General features: G+C 39.8%; 1 protein-coding gene across 1 annotated transcript; it reads right to left on the minus strand.

Annotated features, from left to right (window-relative positions):
• Positions 1-5901: 5901 nt before the first annotated feature.
• RNF141 (ring finger protein 141) lies at positions 5902-18439 on the minus strand. The gene is made up of 6 exons (XM_084263629.1): positions 18404-18439; positions 16326-16525; positions 14751-14859; positions 13590-13771; positions 10499-10606; positions 5902-8681 (listed from the first exon to the last, which is right to left on the minus strand). The coding sequence occupies exons 2-6, from the start codon at positions 16508-16510 to the stop codon at positions 8531-8533; spliced, it is 735 nt and encodes a 244-aa protein (XP_084119755.1). The 5' UTR covers positions 16511-16525; positions 18404-18439; the 3' UTR covers positions 5902-8530.

Here is an 18439-nt window from a genome sequence, read left to right on the forward strand (position 1 = left end):
AAATACCAGGCTTTGTGAAGAATCATGTAGTGTGTCATACTGTCTTAACTGTGCACTATGCTGCAGCTTGGAGAACAACAGGATATTCATAGCACATCTGTGAAACGCACCATAGGATACTGCAGATGCTGCCAGTACACGTGTACCTGGATTTGTCCTGCTGGTCTTAGCAATCATGGCATTTAGCACTTAAGTTTAGCTTTTCATTCATTAGCAGTTTATATGGGGTGCATAACTTTGAAGCTACCCTTTCATTCTGGAAGGTGTTCTGACACAGTTTTTATCTTACCCTTTTAGCAGTTATACTGGAAATTAAGAAAACCCAGAATCCAGTAGTCTTGTTTAATGACTAATTACTTACTTCCTGTTGTCATATAGGATGTCTGTGAAGCACAGCAGATAAATGCTTTTTAACCTAGTAAGTAAACAACATGGTGTCCATCATCACTATTGTCTTCTGTAACAATAAGTCTAACTATGTCATGAAAACTTTGCCTTGAAAGTTGAGAACACTTTTTTATTGCTTTGTAATGAGAATATGTGGATAGGCCAGTTCAGATTACTTGGAAATTTCTGCAGATAATTTTAGTTGCATGTAAGAGAAATTTTTTACTTGAACAAAGGAAGTGTTCTTACAAATCAGTGGTAGAAACTCCAGACCTGGGTTCTGGTCCTACTTCTGACATCTTTTTTACACATTTGTGTTAGTTTGTATATTACAGTCAATTAGAGTTAAATGAGAAGTCATACTGCCTATTTATAGAAAAGCTAGCCTGCCTGAAGTATGTCACTTCTAATCATGTTATATTAAACTTTTTATTTATGGTGGAGTGGCTCGTAAAATACAGCTGCTGGGATATTTATCATCTTCAGCCCTTTTCCTATTTGATCATCCTTCCTAACACACAGCACTGCTCACTCAGAAAGGACTAAAGGTAATAACACGACAGCACCTGTGTATTGTAGTTTCCCACCAAGAAAGACCGGAGGCTATGGGTGGCAGAGGATGGCAACGCCTACAAGTGCAACTTTACACTACTTAATCTGAAGGCCTGCAGTCCTTCTGAGATAGGATCTAGCACCTCGGGTTAGAGACCTGGGTACCTAATACAACACTCTGTGAGGTGAGGCATCTTAGAGCAGCAGTTCAGAATTAATGCATCCAAAGCCAATGATGAATGCCAGCCCATTAAGCCTCACTAAACACAAAACCCCGCATGTTTTACTACATCAAGTGTCTCGTATTCCTATCCCAGGCCCTTCTCCTGGGGCTTGGGCACCTCTATCCTTCCTGTCAGAGCTGATCAGGTCTCACTTTCCCTTGTAAATGCAGCCAGAAGTAGCAGCGGTGCCCTCACCAGCACCAAGCACTCCTTAGTGGCAGGAATGTGTATATGCACTGGAGACATGCGCGCTCTCTCCTCGGGCTGCGGCAGTCCAAAGCAATACCTGCAAGGACACTGTAATGTACCTGCTGTCTTGAATGGTGATTTCAGGGAAATGGTGCCAAAGTAAGGGAAGAAGGAATTCCCCACCACCTCCTATAGCTGTGCAGCCCTCTTGAGAGCCCCATAAGAGAGATCAAATCTAAAGACCCTTAGGAAGCAGCCTGGAAGAAAGGCTGCTCTCAGGGAGACCAAGGCATAGGAGCAGAGTTCTGGCCATCCAGTCACCATGAGTTAGCCAGTGTTATGCACAGGGAGCTGCAGTGGTTGCTCACAGGTGGTTGGGACACTTGACTTTAGCCCTTCAGTGGCCTAGCCCAACATCTGCAGTGTTCACTGCCAGAATTTGTATTTCTTGTGCTGCTAAAAGTCACATGAAACTGTACTGTGCTGTGCTGCTCCTCCTGTCCAATAACAAAATAACCCAAAGTTCTTGGTCAGCAATGGCTATTGGCCTCACTGTTAGAAGCTTTAGTGCTTGTGTAATTTTCTTAGGATGAAGTCGGAAAACAGTGGCTCAACCGTTTTAGCTGCATAAAATGCAGCTGTCTTGTTTTTGTTAGTACAACTTACTAATTGTTATCAACATAACATTACTTGCCTGAGGAAAGCATGTGTCTAGTAACATTAAATTCTAAGTATTTTCATCTGATGACCATTGCTTTACTTGGGTTGTTTCAACTGAGGATTGCTAACAGTGCTGCTTTTGTTGTCATGATTTCTTATTTAATTTTCTTAGTATTATACCAAATCTGTGTATGCTTAATACCCTTTCAGCTTTCCTTACCTCAAACACATCGGATTCTAATATGTCTGTAGCTCTTATTAAATAAGAAAACTAAACCAGATTTGAATCTTCAGTTAACAGACAGTAATTGGGATTTTGACAGTAACAGTAACACCCAAGTGGCCAGGACCACTAGTTCTGCTTTCTCTGCTTCCTTGTGCACTGCTTTTAAGGATAAATTGAGCTAATAGCGTTATACTTAGGGAAACAAACCAACATGCTTTCAAGCTTCCCCTACCATGTCTCTTTTGCTCATCTTTTCATTAAACAAAAGTTATTGATTTCAAGTTCAGTTCTTAAACTGCTGTTTCTCCTTCTTTTCAGTTGCACATCTGTTCTGATGTGTGGCTGTTCAAAAACCCCTTGTGGTCTTAGGATATGTATGTAAGGAAGTCACTGAAATGCGAGATAGGGCAGTTGCTGATCCCCCCCCAGCAATGCTGAGCTCAAAGCTGGTTACACCACAGCTTATGTTTACTCAAGCAGGTGACTAGAGCGTCATCAGTGGTGGTGATTGGCATGGGTGTTGCTTCAGCATGGGAGAATATCCTGTTTCCTTATTTCATTGGTGCTAAGGAATCCTGCATAATGTTTGAACCTTGAATCTTGTTAATTCTGAGTGTTTTATACTTCCACCTAAAATGGTTAATTATGGTTATTTGATGTTTACAACATAGCTAAACAACTCCTAGTGACGCCCTTCCATTCTGTTGTCACTTTAGCAAATTTAAGGCTCTGCCACGGAGAATACAATCTTTTTCTCCCCCCAGAACTATCTTATCCTCTCACATCACTGTCCTTTATTTGTGGCTGAACATTTGCCTAGTTAAAGTGTCCAGCTGAAAAGGAGGGGGGGATGTCTGTAAAAACTGCGCTTTTTTCCTGTGCCTGAGTTAAATGTTTATCTTTTGCCTCTTGTGGAAGCACTAATCATTACACTAATAAATGAATTATAAAAGAATATGGTTTGAGTCTTTGTGTATGTACACCTCAGTAAAAGTGCAGCTACTTAAAATGTCTGCACTCAAGTAGAACTAAAAGCCTATGCAATTTATCTGGCACCAGTACTGAAGTCTGAACCAAAATTAAGGATTATCACAGCAAGAAAACTGAAAACACACCCCACAATCACAGCTAGAAACAATAATAAGCAGGAGAGGGAGCTAAAAGCTTAGATGTCAAAGTAATTCCTTGTTAATGAAAACTAACTGCTTCATTTTGTGCCAAGGGAGGACCTGCCATTGAGTCCGGAAGTGAAACAGGATTTTTGCAGGCTGTTCCTAGCATTGCTTGGTCTCCTGACTCCTTACACCCCAAACTGGGCATCAGGGAGGGCATGCAGCACCTCTTCCTGGTCCTGGAGTCTCAGCATGATATTAAACTGAGCCAGAACACCTGAATTTGGGAGCAGGAAAACACATTCACAGTTGGAAATTTAAGCAATACACAGAGCGGAAAGAACACCACTAAGAAGCCAGTAAGTGACAAATTGAAGTAAATGGTTAATATCCACATGGCCATTCTACTACATTTCCTTTGGAGGAGGCAAAGTTTAACACCCATTACTGCAGTAGGAACTGGAATAGAGATTTTTAGATGAAGATTGAAATGTGACTCTGTGTGCACAAGCTACGCTCACGAAAACACAGGTTGATCTGTAACTGAAGAAGCCCCGTACCTCTCAAAGCGCTATCCGTGTTAAGCAGCAGGGAGAACAGTGTGTGTAACAGTGTGTGTAACAGTACTGTCACCAACACCACTAAGCCAGTCATCATGAATAACACAGTATCATGAGAAACGGGTACAGTCTCACATAAAAATTACAATTTGGCAGGTGGGCTGGAACCACAGAAGCCTGGAAGCAGAGACTGCTGAATCAAAACTCTGTGCTGTCCCACACACACTCCAATTCCAGAAGGGCGGGTGTGGGATGAATGCAAGCTGCAGTCATAAGGACAATATTGGTTTTTGAAATAGCATTTTGAACCAACGAAAAGTGGTTATCTAACTACCTGTTGGACAGTACTCTTTATAACACCAGACTTGGACTGCACAAAGTTCCATCCAAGCTCCTAAAAACTGTTGTATTTTGGTGGGTTTTTTTGTTTTTTTAAAGTTTCAGACCAACAAAACCCAAGTCCCATGTTTACTAATTTGGGCTCAATTGTTGGTTAGTGAGGTAAGCAATTATCAGCTAATTAACATCTCGACTGCTTAGATACAAAACAGTTGTCAGAGCCCTCCCAGGCATAACACTAGTGGAATAAGGCTAGTTCACATCCAAGCGTGTTACCTGTGGGTTGTTCACTGCAGTTACTGCAAAACAACACACCCCTGTTCAGACTGATTTCAGCTACAAGTAGCAACAGGAAAAGAATGGTCTTTAGAGTATGTTACAGTATGAGAAATTCTAGGTATTAGAACCAAACACTCAAAGAAATACCAGTTAAAAAAATTAAATCTCGAAAATATTAGCTTATGAGACACACTTACAAGGAAGCAGAATTTGACTCATCCACCCCAACAAGTGAGGATAAATTTTAAGGTAAGGTAAGTTATCCCACAAGTGGTTTACCAGCAGAAAACCAAAGAAAATAATTAATTACAATAATTAGTCCCAATATACTTACTTCCATTATAGAGCATGTGCATCTAGCAGATGCAAAATTGAAGAGTAGGTATGGTGTCAAGAGTGAATGCCAGAGAGGTTAACATGCAGCTCCCGCCTACATCATGCACCTCACCTGTAAGGCTCTGTGAGGAGGCTGCTGTTCCAGGATCCAGTGGGACACAAAGCACAGGGAACCATAGCGAAGATGGTCCTTCTGAAAACAACGCACCTCCTACGTACAGCTATACAGGGGTGGAATTTAACAGTTCAAACCTACAGTGCACTGGCTGCCTTGTTTCCAGAACTGGAATGAGTATGGATCAGAAAAGCTTCATAATTGTGTACAGAATTCTCATACAGATGTTAAACACGTCATTTCCCACTTACAAAGGAAGCATGCACATTGCATTAATATGGTCTCTGAACCTGAAACATAGTAAACATCATCTTTTGGTAACTCCTCAAGTACACCTACCTCCTGGTGTGTCTGTCAGGCGGTAAGTCTTCCAGTCTTAATTTCCTGATCTGCTAATGAATTCCTCTCCAATTTCTCACTTGGTTTTGAAAGATCCAAACAGACCAACCAAATAACTAGCCAGAGGAAATAGTTACATTAATTACATACTTCAATTCTTATTCAAAAATCAGGAAAAATCTAAGAAGCAAACCTTAACATCCTTAAGTTTTAAATTACTATCAGACACACGATGAGACAGCTTGCAAAGAAAGTAAATCACACTGCTCTAATAAATAAGTTTAAATAATTAAAATCCTTTCCCAAGAGAAATCTGCTTCTCAATACCATCCTTTTACAAAGTAGAGTTGTTTATTTTTCCCTTCACTGCTGAATGTTCCAATTTATTTGAAGTCTTTTTTGCAGAGCTGCATTTAAACTGCCTCATTAGTAGCACTCTTCAAAGTTTAAGAGAGATCTGACTCACAGACATACTTTTAACCCCCCCACTTACACAATGGAATTGTATCTGGATTAAAATTCAGTTTCCAGAATTCTGTGATATTAAATCCAAGAGATTCCTTAAAGTTAAAAGAACTTTGACATTTCTTCCAAAGTAACTTTATTGCACAATTCATACACAAATTTTAGTATACTGTAATGTCCTTAGCTATTAATACAATCTATGATATTTAAATTACAATTTCACGTTAAACCTGTAAGAAATCTTTATTCAACACAAGAAATTTTAGTTTGTTATAATGCCCCCCACAAACAGCTATTCATAATAGTTCACATTTTCAAGGCCGAGCTTCTGGAACACACTGTCACATCCCCACCAATGCGACTCCTTCTCCAAAACTGTTTGCTACCTGTAGCACTTCAGACTGGGTAATACCAACCAGTACCAAACTACTAGTTTTTCAGTGTTAATGTACCTATTATCCCATAAAACATACAGTACATATATTGTACAAGGCACACATTACAGTACCCACATCACAGCAGTGTGAATTACAGCAACTTAATTAGAAAAGCTGTACAGAATACAAAGTTTACTTTTTCACTATTTAAATAACTTTTGCATTAGTTTATATTGTAATTGCAAGTGTCGTTATGCTGCAATTAATAACCTGTTTGCATCACTACAAAATTACATTAAGAAGTTCATGTAAGTTCTTAGCAGAAAGTCAACTTATAAAATCTCAGTTCAGACACATAGTTCTTGAAATACCTGAAAAATAAAGTCAGCCTGAAGCATTAATTTAGATGCTCTTTCTGTTCCAGTGATAGAAAAAGTTTAAAAAATTCAAAAGTTATTTTAAAGTTCTGAACATGGACTAATGCAAGCTCAGAAAGCAAAAAAACCCCAAACTGTAGTGCAATTAGGAATTTTTGCAAATATCATAGTGGAACCCCCCTGACCATTAACAATTTTCAGCCTAAATAATAGCTACCTTTAGGCAACCAAACAGTCCATACATTTTCCAAAGAATATCTCATTAATATCAAAGGATTAACAAAAGGGAACAATTAGTCCTAAGCTATATACATCTATAAATGGATTTTTCAATAAATACAGATTCACACGGTGAGCCAGCCCGGCGATTAGATGACACTCATAAGAAGAGCACATTGCTTCGCTGTCTTAATGTCTAGCATAAATTTGTCAAGTGTGCTGTAAGCCAAGCTGGAATGGGTGCCCTATGCTATGCATGTTCCTTAATAAACATAAGTATAATAGAGACACTGTCAAGATTTAGTCCCCACCATAATTCAATTATTTTGTAGCCAATTAAGGAAAATGATCTACACGCAGGGCACCTTTTAGTTCAGAACCCATGTGTGCCAAAAGGACTTTGCCTTATGGCATCACTGAATTTTAATTATGATACTTAAAAATGTAGTCTTAGAAACATGATTTATGCTGATATTCCTTGAAATGCTACATTTGAGTATTTCCCATTCTGCAGCCTCAATAGTAGTATTTGGTAATATATATATATATATTAAAAAAAAATAGTTGTTAATTCTCTACAACAGCAGTTGATTTCCATAGCACTATTTATGCAAAAGAGGCTTGAAATGGGTTTCCTGAATACTACTAAGTCTTACACTGTCTAAACTCACGCTTCAAATATTTTACTCAGCTAGGTACAGAAACACACTGTTGCACTCCAGTGGTAATATCCCTTTTCCCGAGTTGTCACACACCTCACTGCAAGCAACATTATTATTACAGTGGAAGTTTCTCTCTGCTACATAAAAGCATATTGCACATGTAGATACAAAGCATAGCACCCTTACTTAGATTATCACTTTGTAACTCTCAGTATACCTTACAACTCTGATGTCATCATTTCAAAAACAGGAGCAGATAAAACCACAGCAGCAGACCAAACTACCTTAACTGCTAATTCAAATAGTCACTCCCTTCAGGTATGCCTAGTGCTTAAAAATAAATTTGAGCTGCTCCAGATCGAAAAACTATAAAGAAACTGAATTACTTTTTTAGGATTGTATGTGAAATCATTTATGTTTCCAAGCCAGTTAAGACTATGCTAAATGACTTACTGAAAAAATATTCTAAGATATTACCTTGTTAGAATAAAGGGAAGCGCACAAGTACATTTACAGAGCTGTCTATATGCTCCAGAATAGGTTTAAAATAATTAATACTGAAACTTAAATCAGATACTGATTTCAAAAGCAGCAATAACTGGCTACTGAAGAACAAGCAGTGCAACATTTTCAGGTTTCAGCAGTAAAATTTCAAATAATAATTGCTAGTCCTAACTCATCGTCTTTATTCACATCTGTCATGGAACTTAAAGGGAGCGCTTTTAAGGGTAAGAACTGTGAGATCAAGCTACCCAACAAGGTTCATCTTCTGTAGCAGTACGCTGTGATGTTCAAACAGCAGTCAGCAGTTGTAGTTGTGCTGTTACAAATTGCTTCATCTAGTAGTCGAACTGTTAGTTCATATCAAAAGTTGTTGTTAAAATAAACTTAGTTAATGGTCAGAGATCACTGAAAGTACAGATTAATTATTAACGACTGCACACACATACACTGGCTTGTCCACCCTGTGTTCTAGAAGAGCAGCGTAGATTCACAGCAGCCAAGAAGGTAAGTAAAAGAAAGACTGGAAGAACTGCAACGAGAGGTAAAACTGACGTCTGTGAAAACAAAAGCTTCAAGTGCTTCTGCTATGATCAGCTTCTTGGCCAGTGTCAGGGTCTGTGAGGCTGGCCTGCCTCATCTACCATGTTCAGTATATAAGTAGCGACATCATCTTCTGTGGGCGCATCTGAGACCACCCAAGAATCACTGGCCCCGGTCACCTGCCGACGACAGACAGGACAGCTCCTGTGGCGATCACTCCTGTTAGGAAGCCAGAGAAATGAGCGTTTTTCATTGATGGTTTCTTCCTTGTCAAAAAAGCCAAAACCCAGTGAAAACTTCAAGAATGATCAGGCTAATTGGATCAGACCACCTTTTTTATTTTTAAAAACACCCCAACTTTTTCTTTGTGAGGAAGAGTGGCTAACAGTTCTGAAGGTAGCTCCTTTCTTTGAGCGATACTCAGTCATGTTCTTCCTAATCCATTTGTTTGGAATGCATCTAGCTACCTGTACAGAAAGTTTAAACTGAAGTCCACATTCTAAATTAATTCTTCTGATCTTTAGCTATTCAGCTGAGGTACTTGCAGAAACCAGTCTCACAGTCACAGACTGGTAGAGGTTGGCAGGGATCTTTGGAGATCATCTAGCACAACACCTCTGCTAAAGCAGGATCACCTACAGCATGTTGCACAGGATCACGTCCAGGCGAGTTTCAAGTATCTCCAGAGAAGGAGACTCCACAAAGTCTCTGGGCAACCTGTTCCAGTGCTCTGTCACACTCAGTGTAGTTTTTCCTTACATTGAGATGGAACTTCAGAAGCTTCCGATAAAAACAGAAAAAGGAACCCTTTTCCTGCATCATTCAGCCCACTGAAGTTTAGAATTGGTCCCTCAGGGCCCCATACTCACACACCAACTAACTCATGGGTCCCAAATGATTATGCTTCTGAGCTGGGAGCCTCTGTTACATGCTTAGTTTAAGAAAAGGCAAACCTTGAAAACTCAGTATCAAAGTACAACTATAACTTAGCCAAGAGTCCAGCTGACTCACTAGCCAGAGAGGAATATAATTCACCCTCCACCAGTTGCTAAATTAAGCCCTGTATTGCTGACAGATTTTAAAATATTTTCCCAGCAATTTTTACTATGTTTTTTTCCTTGTGGGAGCACGGGGTTTTAGAAGCAACTTCCATGATAAAACTTTGAAAAAGCCACAAACCAAATTCTTCTGTACAAATTGTATGACTTTTATGTGAAATTTTTTATATCAACTAGTCCAAAACCAGCTTTTAACTGCTAATATCTGTATCACCTAATGCTAGACTGCCAGAACACCTGCCTAACCCTGACAGGCCTTCTGCATGGTCAGAGAAGAGCTATGCTCCGCCAGAAAGCAATTTCTCTCTCTCAGTTTTTCAACAGCTGGCATACCAGGCAGATGCAGAAGCTGAAAAGCTGTTCAGTTCACTGTGAAGCTGAACACACTCCCTAAGATACGTTACACATAAACATGAAGTTGTTGCTATTGAAAATAACGTCCTGGAAAAGTGTGATATACTTAAATTATATGCTAATTATTTCAAGTGAAAGCATAACATATGGGAAAAAAATCCCTCTGAGAGCTATTTTCCAAATAAGTGGTAAGACAGTCCAACCTGCCTTCCCATCTGCACAGTCTTATAAACTATTTTTGTTAAAAAGAAGTTTTTAATGAGATTTTTTGAGGTATAACATGCCAGCATCAGCATATACCCTATCTTCTCTAGTTTTCAAACAAGAATACTGTAATTTAATTTCACAAGAATAGAGAGATAAGAAACTACAAAACAAATACTGAAAATCACTTTTCCATCTCTATTTTCAAAATAAAATTCTTCATGTTGACAAATGCTGACATTTTTCTTTCCTTCTGGTGCAGATTAATTTTACTCAAGCTTCTTAGATATCATGTGTATATGAGCTTGCAAGTACCTCCAGACAGCAAATTATAAGGGAACTGAGAAATCTGTGTCAGACCAAACTGAAACATGTCATACTGAAACCAGCACATACTATAAAATAATCAGCATGTATTACCATTTATCAATGCATTTCTGGCAGAAACTGTGAGCGCACGGTAAGATTAAATCAGCACGTCCATCCATGCAGATACAACATTCATCTTCATCTGTCAACTGTTTAACCCTGCAGAAGAGAAGACAGTATTTTCTCCCAGATGATAATTAATGACTTTTGTATTTATGTCCTACTACCCACACCATTCACTACATTTTTTATAATAATTACTGCTGGGCAGAAAGGAACACATGCTTATCTGCAAGGAACATGCTGTTTTGTGAATGGGCTACTTGTCTACGTCAGCAGACAGAGCCTCGAGCTTCCCACAAACAGCAGCAAATGAACTAAACTAAGTCAGAAAATGCATTTACTACTTTGTCATGTGGTGCTTCTGTTGTTGCAAAGGCTTATGCAAATTCTTCTATCAACAAGGAAGTACCAGAAGTTGTAACTTACATATCACATGACTGGGTAACAGAACAGAAATTCTGTTTACATTGAAGGAGGAGAACAATCTGCCTCCCTTTCACACAGTATCATTGTTTCATAATGAACTTTGTGAAATTTCTGTGTACTGGCTTATATCCTAGGTAAAAGCATGTCTGTCAAGAGGATTGTTATTGAGATGCACACTCCACATGCCATCATGCACGTTTAGCTTCTCATTAGACTGAAAAGGCTGGCTTTAGCTTGCAATATGCTCTTCACGTTTGTTCCTTCAAATTAGGACTCAAGTTGACTGTTACCACAGCTTTTCCAGTTAAGCCTCTCAGGGTTATCATTGGGGAAAAAGTGTTTAAAAATAAGATCGTTCCCTGGGACAGATATTTTCATTTTATCTGCCTCAGCTCTCACTTCCCTAGCTAGGTATGTGAAGTTCCCTAATTTTATAGTCATGGCTCCCTTCCACGACAACCAAATAAGTGTTCTGAAACTTTTAGTTTTTCTGAAATTCCTGATTTGAAAATCCCTTGAGGCACAGGGGTAGCATTCCAGAACGAATGGAGATACAGTGCACCTTAAGGACTGATGACCCCACCGCTTTGCTTAGCTATTTTGGGAGTTTGTCAAATTCAGAGTAATTTTTTAAACTGTACAAATTAGGCAGCCAATGGTCAGCAATTAACATGCTTTTGTTTTTTCTTCAGCAGGGCCTTGGAGTTTCCTTTTCAATTTGCTTTTTGAGAAATTACTTTAGAATAAGACTTCTTTTGTAGAATTATAGACGGTGATTTGCATACAGTGAGGACAACAATTTCCATAAAAATCTTTTGCTTAGCTCACTATGTTCTTTGGACTTGTTCCTTTCCATTTCCCTCCCTTACAGAAGGCTAAGTACTAACCTTTGATAACACTTCCATTTTTGAGATATGTTGGCATATATACAAGTAATTATATTTAAAACGGGACTCTATTTATAGTTCTTGGAACTTAAGATTTCTGATGTTTCTGAAGAAACAGTAAAATACAAAACTGACAAACTAAGGAAATACTTGTCTCTTCACTATCAAAAAGCATAGAAAAGGATATTTTGGAATACTCCAAACAGGAAGTGGATGTCCTAGAGAAATAGGGTATTATTCCCGTGGAAGAAGTTAAGATAAGAAAAATGAAACAGATAATATTTGCTATTTTCGGACAGTGACAGCTAGCTCTTGCAGAACTCAAACTTCTAAGGTGAGAATAATTTAGGCAAATGGGAAAACAGAAGACTTCCTTGGCACAGAGTGCTTCAGCCTGTATTTTCTTAATGACTTGAAAAAATTGGCTAAGATACAGTTGGAAAATACCTTCTCACTAAATCCCAGCATATTAATAGCATATTAGAAAAGTCTAGTCTTTTTTCTTGTGTTGTTATTCGTCACTATACTGCCTCAAGTGATGAAGTTTACTAACCCAAAGGATGCCCATATCCCCTACAGCTCAAAGTCTGAAAAGTGACAAAGAAACTCACCTAAGAAAGCTTAGATCTACTCGCTGACTTTAGCAATACAAGAAGTTGCTTTGCATAAGCATCGACATTTTCTTTTTTGTTTAGCTGGTTTGCTTGAAGTAAAAAGCCATTTCCAGATATGAATGTGTTCTACTATAACCATTTCTCTTTGGGAGAGAGCAGGAAAATACACTTTCCCAAACATGCTCACAATTTGCTACCTAACTCTGGGATTTTAATAACACAGAACAGCCTATAATTTAGGATTATTTGTTCCCAAACAAAAGAAACAGGAAGGCAAATGGAAAGAACACATTCAGTGACTTACAAAAAACAGTGAGCTCTAGCTATAGAATGACAATGTAGTTGACCCTTTTCTCTTTCTAACAGCTGGAGTGTGACATTCTAGAGAGAGTTAACTAGCTCAGCAGCTTGTTTTGTTCAAATCAGGTCTATGGGCTTGATATGGAGAACTATACAGTTTGCTACTTGTGCTCCCAAAGCCTGTTTCTGCCCCACTTAAACCTGAGTGAGAACACGGAACTAAATCAGAAAGATACAGGTCAGGAACTACTGGTAGCAACATTCTGACATAGGGAAAGGGTGACAAGCTTCTTGTTGTTACATTTTGTTTGAACTGAGTTATTGCAGGTGTTGACCTCAGTCTTTTGCTTTTCCTCTAGTTAACAAAGCAGGATGTCAACATGTGTGAGACAGTTCACATTTTTCCAGTCTTACAAGTTATATTATTACTATAATTGATGAGTTTCTAAGGGCAACAGATGGGAACTTTCACATGCCAAAAAGTAAGAGGAAGAGAAAGTTTAAGTGGAACAATAACAAAATCTGTTTAAACAAACACTGTCAAAACCCCTGGATTTGTAGCAGCAGCCGATTCCATTTCCTCCTGTCTCCTTATTCAGGAGATTCAACATACACTGTGTTTATATTAGAACTGACCATTAAAGTGGTTGTTCTGAAAGCTAAGGTATGGTAGCACCAGCAGAATTTCACCCAAGTAGACTACAGCTCTCTTGGTCTGAGAGAAGGCATGCTATTCATGTTTATAAAGATACAGCCTGCACCTGCCAAGAGCATGCCGTTTTGATCACTTGGTATATGTAGTTCAGGTTACTTTCTGTAACTGTGGCCAGGAGCTAGAGTACATCAAAATACCTTCCCATCCACAAGCTGGCCTGACAAGATGACACAGACATCAAACTCTCAGCAGCTTCTTCAGAAGTACCACTCTGTGCAAGAACTCCTGCTGCTTGACTGGTGATGTCTTTATAAAGTTGAACGAACTGATACAAGTTCAAGATTCTGGAAGCTTCCACGATGCCAGTTGCTTTATTTATCTTAAGACATAAGAATTGTTTACAATTACATATCAGACTTTTAGTTGACATTGCTCAAAATTCTTTCAATTCACTGCAATTCTCATGGCAGTAGCCACCTTTCCAAGTGCCTATCACTATGTTAGCTAATGGCAGCCTGCCTCAATAGGAGTTAATAACTGTAAACAGTTGTTTCATCATGATGTATACCATAGTTCGGACTATGTTTTCAAGCTATGACAATTACTGTCACTACTCAAATGGACTAAGTTCTGATTAAGGCCTTAATGCCTAAAAAACTGGGCTGAACTTAGAACAAAGAATGGAATAATCAGTCATTTCATATTTGAACTTAAAATAGTCTACACTGACGGCTGCCTTATTGAAAACTAAGAACAAACAGAAAATTACAGAATGATAGTTTCAAACAAAGTTTGAGACTTGGCTTGGTTGGAACAACATGTTAGGACTACTCAGTGGACTCAGGATTATTTAATGATGTTACTTGATAGGATACGGATGGGAAAACTCACCAGAAAGAGCAAACTCAGTAAGTTTTTTCATTGACTTCAGACTAAGTTTAAGGTTTAACTTTCAGGTTGGTTTTCTAAGGAATCAGCGTATACACAGTTAAAGTAGCTCAAATAATAATGCGTGGAATTGCTGCCTGGCTTCTATTACTATCAAGCTATATAATTCCCAGTTTGTTGTACTATTTGAATACCATGACTTGACCTCAAAAATCATCTGAATTTGTAATTAAAGGGCTGTAAGTGCTATGTTGGAAGATATAATTCCCTTAAACTTACTTATGAAAATGCTTTTGCTAACCTGCTTTTTGCAGCAACTTATCTAAAACTACATCCTTGAATACATTATCTATATCAAAATACATATTCAAAATATATGTAGCAGGTATTGGATTTCCCTAGTAGAAGTGACAGTCCTCAAATACCTGCAGACAAAAACATCACCACATAAAAATTTTCAACAAACTTACTTTAGTACATATTATCCGCACAACCACCTTCCAGAAAGCAGAAGAATCAGAACCAGGTTGCACTTCAAATAACAGATGTTTGTCTTGTCCAGAAGCCAATTTTGCAGTACTGAAATAAAGAAACATCAGTTTTACATCACGTGCTAGATAGGCAAAGATCAGCAACTTTAGTCACTGTGGTATTATTCAAAATTCACCTATGTGCTCTTTAACCTTCAAAAGATTTTATCAATACTGCCCACAGACATGAAACTAAAGAATGATGATCTTCTTAGCATTTTATGGAATATAAAATGATGTGCAAGTCTTTTGATCCAGCATCACCAAGCAAGTGTCCTTTATTGACATTTTAATTTATACACACTTTCACTGTTTACTACTGGAATCATACAAATCTTGTGGTCCAATGTAAAAATGTTATTTCCTTACCATGTATGTTAAAAAAAAAGCATGCAAGTACCAACACATGTGGATGAGGTGTATTTTTGTTAGTATATATTAATGGTGAAGCAGTCAAGAGAAAGCTTTAGGTGACCCTGAGATTTTGGGGGTTTAGGTTTTTTGTGGTGATTTTGGGGTTTTTTTTAGTGGAACACAGACACAAAGGTCTGTTCCATAAGAACCAGAACAAGCTATGTTATTTTCAGGCTGAAATAAACACTAGAGAAATTTAAAAAAATCAAAGCAACAATATTTTGGAATCAATGAGAGAGAGATATGCTTAAGATTCTCAGACAAAACAACGTTCTTCAAAATCTATTTCTGTGTCTACTTCAAAGGCAGCTATCTGTTCTTGAAGGTCATTCATAAAAGTGTAACACTGTACAAGGCAATTTCTAAACTGAATACCAATTCACACCAGAGTTAAACATTAAACACAACCAAAAGCCACACGCTACAAAGCCCCTTCTCAGCATGTCTTCGTATCGTACCACTTCACATCATTTTACACTACAAGTCATAAAAATGACAACTCTGCTTTTTTGTAATTTCTTTTTAGCATCCATGTATCAGTCAAACAAAAGTCAGGCTACAGAATAACCTTACTTATGTAGCCTTCTGTTTGGGATTATCTTGGTCACTGATTTCAGATAGTGAGGTATCATCTTTAACAAGGAACAGCATTCCATGTCCACAGGTGTGGAATAGAGGGTCACAGTTTTGTCTCAGGTACTACCCTTCTTGTGTAGCTGTACTATAGGTGTACTTCACAGGGCTCATGTTACTACTTCCTACCAAAGATGATGGCAGAGAAGAAGTAGCCTTGCACTCTTTAGGTGGAGGGGGGAAGAGTGAGACACGTAATGCTAACAAAAAAATGCTGCTAAATGTCTACCTCTGGTGAACTTCTAAAAGAGAGCAGCAACACTTGCTGGGAGTATTGGAGAAGAGTGAATTTAAGGGGGAGAAACAGCTTTGGTTTTGATGTGCAATTACAACCATTACAGAAACTTTAAGAACTGAGGGAAACATCTCAAATGCAGGTGGCCAGTTTTGGCTTAGCCAGCACAGGAGAATATATTGCATACAAGGTCTGTATAAAACATGAAAAAAAGTAAACAAAGTAAGGCTTACACATCATTAAGTTCAGCTACTCTTCCCAGAAACTCTTCATAGGTTAGGAAACCACTTTCTTGAACCAAAGAGGCATGCTTTGCTACTTTTTCTGGCAACTTGTTAATTACAGTTTGTGTGTGGTTTGAAATTTGTTGACCCATGGTGAAGTTCTTCACCTCAGTTCCGTAGAAAGTAGTTCTCATTCATTTGTAGAGTCTCTGCTAAAAATATTTTAGAGAGTTACATTTGTACGTTTTATGAATAGCTACCCCTCATTCTCCTTTAGTCTGAGAGTTTAACTACCCACTAACGAGTCTAACTATTCTACAGTAGCACAACTTGAACAGCCAAATCAGAAACAAAGCAGAACATTTAGAAGAGATTGGAATGTGGCATTAACTACTTATGAAAAATATATTATTCTGCTTAAGCCATACTCATATTAAATAGAGCAAACTTTTCAGGCAGATTTTTCAGCAAATCCAACACACGCACACATATATAAATACATCCAATGGAATGGAAAAGAAAAATCTCAATATGATGGCAATTTATGACAATCTTTGTTTTTCCTAAATATCTGTACACGTGAAAGTCAGGATGTCTACAAATAGGCATATGTATGTCTGTGTACAGACATCACATTATGAATTAGTTTTCTTACATCAGACTGACGCTGGCAGATCAAAAGAACTCTCACAGCACTCAAATTGGTAAGCCAAGGAACCCACGTCAGTATCAACCAATTTAAAAGTCTTCCTATCTGCACAGAGCCCTCAACTTCAAGCCAGATTACAAAACTGATTTGCTCAAACCTCCCCAACATATTTCACCTGTATCTTTTTCCCCCAAAATCTGCATAAGGATTTACCCTATGCCTTCTGATTCTGAGTCTTCATCCATCTCCCCCCCATAACACCCCCAAATTTCTCTTTGCTCTTGAAACAGTAGAAGCATACAAATTAAGTCTGTCTGGACAGTTTGTTGCTTCTAACATGACCCAGCAGCTTCACAGTCTTTTAAAACTTCTGCAGACAGAGGTCTGCAATGGCAAGTTAACCACAGGATATCAACCTTAACTTAAAAACGGAAAATCTGATACTAGGTGCATTACAAACACCCCATGAAAGACATCACAGAAAAACAGACCTCCATCTTGCATGTACATATAGCCGCATCTGGACACAAAACTGCCCAGGAACATGGCCTACACCTGCAAAGGTCTCACTACAGTGCACAAGAACCCACCATGGCCCAAATATCAGAGCATTCCACGAACTATTCTTGTTGGTGTTTCACACAAAATGATAATTTTAATGCTTGAATTTTGACTAATTTCCATTCTCAGACGGATGTGTTCCTCCCCTTCCCAGTTACCCTCCAATCAGGTCGTCTTCCACTACCTGGCCCTCGCATTTGGCGAGCACACACCCAGAAGACACGCCTGAAGCACGAACTCTCAGCAGCACAACCTTCCACCCAAACACACCCGTCCCGCGTGTGCCCGTTCCCTCTAGCCGAAGCGCAGCCTCCTGAGGAAGCAGCGCCCGCGTGAGCCTTCCGAACGGCCGGCTGTCCCCGGAGAGCCCGGGCAAACACCGCCCCCCGCCCACACAAACACGCCTGGAGAAGCGTTTCCTTCCAAGGCGGGAAACGCACAAGGCCACAGGCAGGTAACCCGGCGCGCCGCGGGCCTTTCCCAGCCTCTCCGAGCCGAGGAGAGGAGGAGAGGCGCGCCGCCAGCCCCCAGGGGCCGGGGCACGGCAGCCGCACACCCAACGGCCGGGCTCGAGGCAGGCCGCGCGCACAAGCCCGACTGCGTCACGCCTCCACGGCGGGGCGGGGCGCGGCCCAGTCCTCCGCCCCCCGCAGTTTCCCCGGGGCCGCCGCGCAGCCCGCGGGTAACCGCCGCTCGACCCTCCCCGCCCCGACAGACACGGCAGCGAGGCCCCGCTCAGGGAGGCGACCGGGCTTTGCTCGGGGCGCCCGCACCCAACGGCGCGCCCGAGCCTTGCGCTCCCCTCACGGCGCCGCGACCGGGGGCCGCGCGCCAGCCCCGAGGGGCTGCGGACGGAAGGCCCCGCCAGCAACCTCACCCCAGCGCCCCGGCATCCTGCTCGCCGCCGCCCGAC

Source organism: Gallinula chloropus (genome assembly GCF_964237585.1).
Source record: "Gallinula chloropus genome assembly, chromosome: 4".
In the NCBI taxonomy this organism is placed as follows: domain Eukaryota; kingdom Metazoa; phylum Chordata; class Aves; order Gruiformes; family Rallidae; genus Gallinula; species Gallinula chloropus.

Coding starts and splice junctions, on each gene's coding strand:
- RNF141 (XM_084263629.1), bottom strand. CDS start 16,510: ATGAGAACTACTTTCTACGGAACTGAGGTGAAGAACTTCACCATGGGT. Junction 13,772..14,750: donor TGCGGATAATATGTACTAAA/GTAAGTTTGTTG, acceptor TTATGTCTTAAG/ATAAATAAAGCAACTGGCAT. Junction 8,682..10,498: donor CAGAAATGCATTGATAAATG/GTAATACATGCT, acceptor GCTTCCTAACAG/GAGTGATCGCCACAGGAGCT.